The sequence below is a fragment of the Artemia sp. Qi Xiang Cuo genome, chromosome 16, assembly GCF_049724085.1.
Source record: "Artemia sp. Qi Xiang Cuo chromosome 16, ASM4972408v1, whole genome shotgun sequence".
NCBI classification, from domain to species: Eukaryota; Metazoa; Arthropoda; class Branchiopoda; order Anostraca; family Artemiidae; genus Artemia; species Artemia sp. Qi Xiang Cuo.
Window position 1 is genome coordinate 21273740 of NC_142809.1, and position 7177 is coordinate 21280916.

A 7177-nucleotide genomic window follows, 5' to 3' on the forward strand; every position below is an offset into this window, starting at 1 on the left:
TTTATATAGCAGTGCTTTATACACTGCTTTATAGAAATTAAAACCCGTTTTTTTGTTTAATTTCTCGTAAATGGAAAAGCAGTGAGGTCTAAGAAATTATTTTGGTAGGTCATTTTATTTTATTTTTCCTCATTTTTTGTTTAATGGAGTTCTTTACTTTTCTTTGAAAACCTTATTTTGTGGAAAAAGGTTTTTAATTAATTACTATAAACAACCAATAATTTTATATTTCTTAAAGTTAAAAAAGTGAAAACATTTAAAAAACATTTTTTTTCAGTAAAGTGCAAATTATGTTCTGGTCTTGAGAAGGCGTGGGGATTGTCAGTCCCATTCATGTTAATTTTTGCTCGGTTTGAATTTGACTCGATTAGTTATCGTGAAATCTGTTCGATAACATACTTATTTCTCAACCATAGTTTGATTCCTAGAAAATATTTACAAAACCAGAAAAAGTACACGCAGACACGCATTTTATCCCTTTTACTTAAAATCTTCAAAAATGGAACGATGAAAAATACGAGGTGCAAATATTGATATATAAATTTTAGCCAGTGTTAATTTTTCAAAAATACCTTTCACCCTCACCAGCAGGCCATGAGTTTTTCCAATACAGACGGTAACACCAACTAGCACGTAGCTGTAACTGTCAGGCCCAAAGGCAACCCAAGGTATTTAATGGATTCTTTATTAAATATTTTCAGTGATCCCTCCCTAATTGAATGACGCTGGAAATCATTATCATTATGATTACATATTGTATTAACAAATCATGACGGCATCTCAGATGATCAGATCACCATCTCTAATTGTGACGTCATTTTGGGTGTAAAAAAGCTTGCACGAACAAGAATCATATTGGACTGGATTAGTATTAGAACCTAATTATGACGTCATCTAATTGACTTCTAAAAATTACGTCAAATCTGGTATATAACTACTCACCTAAAGAGAATCATATTAGTTTAGATTTAATCACTGAGAAAAATGAATTTTATGAAAAAAGCTTTTGTGATAGTTACTCCTACTGTATTTGCTGGTGCAGCGCTAGTGTTTGGAGCTGCTACAGTTGCAAGTTTTTTTCACCTTAGATATCGTTGTGGACAGTTTTTTCAAATTCACAGGGAGAAGTGTAAACGGCTAATTCACAGCAAAGGACTAAAGAGTTTTATCATTGAAAGTAGAGACGATTGGGCTAAAGTACCGCCGTCTTTTTTTTTGTCTGTGGAGAAGTCCAAGATTGTCGGCTTAGACTGTGAGTGGGTGTCCGGAGATACCAAAGAGCTAGTTGCGTCAATGCAAATTTCGTCGTATTCTGGAGAATGTCTTCTAGTTCGTCTCTGCAAATTTAAAAAAATTATGCCGAAAATTCAGGAAATACTCGAAAATGAGGAGATAATCAAAGTTGGAGTTGGAATCCAAGGTGACGCACTTCGATTGGGACGAAATTCTGGAGTGTCTGTTCGTAGTTGTTTAGACTTGCGCCACCTTGTTTTTAGCCGTCAAGACAAAGAAAGAGTGAAAAAGGGAATGGGACTAGCAGGACTATCAGAAAAATTCCTTGGCATAGCCCTCGACAAAGATCTCCAGATCATTTGCAGTGACTGGGAAGCACCACAGTTGACAAATAGACAGATTAATTATGCTTCCCTTGATGCGTTTGCTTCAGTGCCCATCTTTTGCGAACTTATTAACGAATTATACAAACTAACCATTAAATCAAGATTTTTCCCCCATACTGCCTCAGATAGTTGGGCCATTGCACGAAAAATTGTGAAACTTTACCTGGACAAGCATTTGAAAGCTGGTACACATCCAACTCTTCTCAAGCAAGATACAAAGGATTATCCGCCAAAGAAAGACTCAGAGAAAGAAGTTTGCTACATAGAAGCACCAGATGGTGAAATTTTGTGTGCCACTGGTCGTCAAAAGCTTGACTGGTACATTGGTAAAAACTTGGGAAAACAGGTGAAGGAAAAGCCTTTTACAGTTCGACTCAACTTTGAACCGGCGGGTCGAACAGTTGGAGATTGTGACAAATATTATCATGAACCTATAATAAAACAATGTGCCGTATGTGGCAAAAGTGAATCCCACGTGAAAAAAAATGTTATCCCTCGAGAATATCAGAAGCATTTTCCGGGTATAATGAAAAACCATCAGTCTCACGACATTCTTTTGTTATGTGTCAAATGTCATAAAATCAGTAATAATTGCGATAAGGATCTACGTAAGCGACTTGCTGAAGAATGTAGTGCTCCAATTGGGCCTATAGACAAGTTCAAAGAAAACGAAGATCATTTGTTGAAGAAAGTTGTATCAGCGGCAAGAGCCATCAAATCCGCTAAAGATAAAATTCCCCTCGACAAGCATGCTGAACTTGAAGCGATAATTACTGAATATTACAATGTCAGTTTGTTAACTAACGATGTTCTTGAACATGCTCTAAGGATAGACACGCAATCGACAAAAAAAGGATTACATGGCCAAAAAGTTGTAAGCTGCTACAAACAGAAACCTGGAGGTTTAGTAAATCTGGAAAGACTCTGGAGAAAGCATTTTATTGATTCAATGAAACCAAAGTTTCTACCACCACTGTGGTCTTTAGACCACAATAAAGAAAGGATAGAGAATAGGAACGCTCAAAATCGAGTTGATCCTCAAGATTACGTGATAGCTGTCATTGGGGGTCAGGCAGTTTAATTTTCTTTATTGTATGGAGGATTATGACTATTTAGTGACTATACTGAGAAACACAATTTTCAGTTTCCCAAACTTTAATTTCGCTTCTGATGCGACTTGACGCTGAATTCGGAAACGGACTCATAGTGCACGATTTTTCAGAATATTTTTCAAACGAAAAGAGCGTTTTGAATTCGTTAAAGAATCCAAATTGTGAAAAATAATAAATCTTTTTACTGATAATTAAATAAATCTTCTTACTTATAATTTTGCTATATATTTGTTTTAATTGCTTTTACTTCCTGGGGAAAACCAAAAAATCATTGGGCTGGGAAACAGAAATTATGGCATTAACTACGATTTTCCCGCAACTCTTTCTTATGTCTCAGAGGCAACGGTCTAGTGTTGCCTATAGTAAAGAGTCATGTGTTTTCACTGCATTCTTTTCAGTTATTTTTTTTCGCGTCGCCATTGTGTGGAAGGGATGGCCGTAGAAACTTGAGAAAAGCTCATCGATTAGAAATTGAAATTTCTTGTGCCACTTTCAAGTTAGAAGTTATTGAAAGGCAATAAGCCGTCCTTTCGTGCACTTTTTTTTTTGCCACCCACCCCTTAACCCCTTTGACATTTTATTAAAATTTGAGATAGCCCTTTTGGTCAAAATTGTCGAAGGGTTTAGTAATTCTGTTTCCAGTCATGACGTTATGTGCTATTAAGAAAGCACGAAGCAAAAGATTTAGGCCTTTCGGAGGTACAACCTTTTGTTTGAGAATTTGAATAAGAAAATAATGCGCCACGTAGCTAATTAATATGGCACCATTTTGGTATACTGTGCTTAAATTTCGGTTCAAGGTCAGTAGTTATGTAGCAGTTATTAGTCCAAGTTATGTCCTCCCGTTTCCGTATCCTATGAAGTGATCTTGCCTCAACAAATGCAATCAGTAGATGATTTCTTTTTCGCTCTTTTGAACCATATTTGAAAAAGTGCGTATTAAGCCATTTCATTTTTTTGTCAGAATATAACCGCTCTAAAAGTACAGAAGCTACAACTGTCGAAATAAAAATGAAAAAAAGAAAATTGAAAACTGCGTTTATTTTCAAGGCAAGACAATACAAAATTCGTCAATCAGAGATCACCGTATAATACAAAAGTACATTTAAATAAAACAAGACACGAGATCTAATTATTTTCCGAATATACAAGCACTCTAGGCTAAAACTCATCGTCAACATAAAAATCATCTTGCGTCATGTCTATTTGTCAAGATTCAGATACACGATATGTCTATTTCGACCTACTGAGAATTAATGAAAGAAATAGCATGAAAGACAAAAGCAAATAAAAACAGAGAAGAAAGTGTTTGCGCAGAAACACACTGAAAGACACAGAACTGGCATTCTAGAGTCAGCTTGCTACACAGCATAAATATTATTATGCAGTATTAAAAATTCCTACGCTCTCCATTAAAGATTTTTAGGACACACCCCTCACACACCTTTCGTCATGACTCCGCCTTCGCGCGTGCGCAATTGCAGATTTTTAGCGCATTGCGATGGGAATATAGGATCCCTGTTGAAGCTATTGCTGTGACGCTTTGGGGAATTTCCCAAATCACCCGCTGTGATGTGTCCCATTTCTGAACCAAATTTTCTAAACTCTATAATATTTATGCTGTGGCTTGCTCCAATAAACGAATTTCTACCCTTAAAATTTTTGTATGTCAAATATATGTAGATTACCAGTTTTTATATCTTTTTGAACTTCATCTTACAGTTCCTTCTTTTTTCAAATGAATAAAATCACGGTGTTCCGAAAACTAGGCCAATCTATTTCCAACTTATATTCTGCTTTCAGAAAATGCAAACTTCCTGTAAGGTTAGTTATGGCGAAGGTCGAGCAGAATAGGATAGGAGAGCAAATTTAACTTCATTAATTATTTAGGGTTTATTATTGTTATCTGTATTCAATTATATTGGGTCTATGCAAAGTCTCAGCTTTTTTGCCATCATCACACAATGTAGGGTAGATTTATTTATCTTCTAGGGTATATTTATTAAGTCACTGAATTCTTAAAAAAAAAATAACGTTACGTTAGGTACTGTGATAACTTAGTCTTTATAATTGAGTGTTTTTGTCTACATTCCTTTTTCCTTAAAGCACTGACCAATTCACAAAAATGTAGGGGGGATAATTTTGTTGTTTTTAAAGGAAATACCAAAATGGCATATTTTTTAAAAATGTTCCAAAAACAAGCATTTTTTAAAAATCTAGGAAGAGTAAAACTTCTAAGGGTGGTGGTGGGGGTGAATTCCCCCCAACCCACCCCCCAATTGAAGCCCCTTGCTTTGGGACTGGGTAATCACACCCACCAAGGATGTTTCTCGGGTTAATCAACAGATTTTGAATGCTCCACCTCTTCCCCCCCCACCCCCTCTTCTGCTGGTCCAAAAAAGTCTAAATCGTAATTACCTATTCCCAATCTACCAGTTTCACATATTTTCGACCCCTGCATACGCGTACACAACCACTTTTCTACTTTACTGGTTACACTAAAACCTTCCCCTCCTCCCCCTTATCCAGATTTAGTTACAGACACATATACTGGCAACCACGAATTTTAAGAGTTTCAAACGCTTTTCCTTGACAAGAAAAACTCCTATATAGAAGAATCAAGATATTCAAGTATAACCATAATCAATAAATAATACATAAAAAAAAAACATCTGACTCTAGTGCCGTCAAATAAAATTGCAAATACCCGCTCCCGGAACCCAAAGAAAAAACTTCTACTAAATGCACTAATATTGACAGAGCAGTATTTACATTTATTTCTTACCATAAGGTCCACTGTCGGAAGCACCGTGTTCCTGAACTCAATTATTATTAATGATCATTAATTACTTGTTATTACCTTCAGCCTAAAATGGGAGATAACATCAGTTTTAGACACTAAAACACTTATAAAATACATCAAGGGGACTATCAGTGTTGCCCGTTCTGCGCTTATAACAACAAAAATTGTCTACAATTTTGTGTTATCTGTTGTGTAAGAACAAAAATGAATGATAATTGAGTTCTAGAACATATCCTCATTCTAAATATTCTTGTACAATAAATGGAATTTCAAAGTCCCATGAAAGCTCGGGTTACATTTTCAAAGAAATAAACCAAAGATAAAATTAAGTCAAGAGCTAATTCCAAAATACAGATTTTTTGTTCATTTTTATTTCAACTGCTTTCATTTATTTATTTCAATTTCTTTTGTACTTAGTTGAACCATGCTAGTTCATATAATGCCAAAGTGTTTTTTTTTTATATATCATCAAGGCCGTGTCCAGGATTATTGTTCGAGAGGGGGGGGGTACAAAAAAACTTTAAAGCGTATCAAAATGTGTTTTTATGTTATTTTATTGTTTTTTTACAAGCCGGACAAACAATTCGGGGGGGGGGGAGGGTCAAAGCAACTACGAAATATATTCTCTTATTGTTTGTCTCAAGTCTCGCTAAAGTTTTGTTTCATTTTATTTCTTCTGGGAAAACTTTGTCGAAAGCTTAGCGCAAATAGAAAAATTTGAATTAAATAACAACAATTTTCTTTTATAAAAATAAAACTGCTCATTTGAGGCAATTCCTTTGTTATTTTTAACAGCCTAAACTATTGTGGGGTGGATCCAAGGGGATATCCCTGATTTTTATTAGAGGGGAGGGGGGTATTTTTTCTTTTTATTTACAAAAAAAAGACTTTTAAAACGCATCAAAGTTTGATTATATCCATTTTCACTTCGTTTTTACGAGTCGGGGAGAATTTCGAGGGGAGGGGGTTTCAAACCCCCTACCCCCTCCTGGATGCGACCTTGGGTGGACCCTTCGGGATTGAGGCTCAAAGGCCCATTACTTCCATTTTAGAAGCCTGAAGTTTTTTTATGTCAGGATTTTCCTTAGAAATTTTCGTTCCACCTGAGAGCTTGTTTGTTACACTTTTCTATTGGAAAATTTCTCGGAGAATTTTCAAATGAAAAACAACTAACAGTAATTAATCATCTATTGATAAGAAAACAAAATTAGCTTGAAGGTGTTCAAGCTAATTTGTTTTAAAAATGAGTTTCTTCAAAGGCCTTTAGTAATATGTAAAAATAACGATGAATACAGTTCTTGTATTTCAGAGGCTGTTTTAGAGGTGAGAAAGATGGGGCACTTGCTCCAGGCGCAGAAATTTTAGGGGCACGAAATTTCAAATCAATAGTCTTAACGGTTATAATCCTTTTGTAATTTTTTTTTTATTAAAAATAAAGTAGAGGATGTAGTTAATAAATTAAAATAATTAATGTACCAATAAAATAAAAATAAATTAAATAATAATAATTACTCATAATTAAACAATTAAAAATAAATTATTTGTTAATAATGAACTGAAAATAATTTCGTTAATAAATGAATTTTTTTTTAATTTGGCCAAAAAAGTTTGTGGGAGATAGGAGGGGGGAGGATAATCAAGAT

The 7177-nt window shown here is 34.8% G+C and overlaps 1 protein-coding gene across 1 annotated transcript; it reads left to right on the forward strand.

Annotated features, from left to right (window-relative positions):
* Positions 1-1050: 1050 nt before the first annotated feature.
* LOC148942672 (exonuclease 3'-5' domain-containing protein 2-like) lies at positions 1051-2700 on the forward strand. The gene has a single exon (XM_089102322.1). It carries the CDS (start codon positions 1294-1296, stop codon positions 2698-2700), a length of 1407 nt encoding a protein of 468 aa, XP_088958448.1. The 5' UTR covers positions 1051-1293.
* Positions 2701-7177: the final 4477 nt, after the last annotated feature.

Excerpts from the sequence above, each read along its gene's own strand:
- LOC148942672 (XM_089102322.1), top strand. The coding sequence starts at position 1,294 with ATGCAAATTTCGTCGTATTCTGGAGAATGTCTTCTAGTTCGTCTCTGC.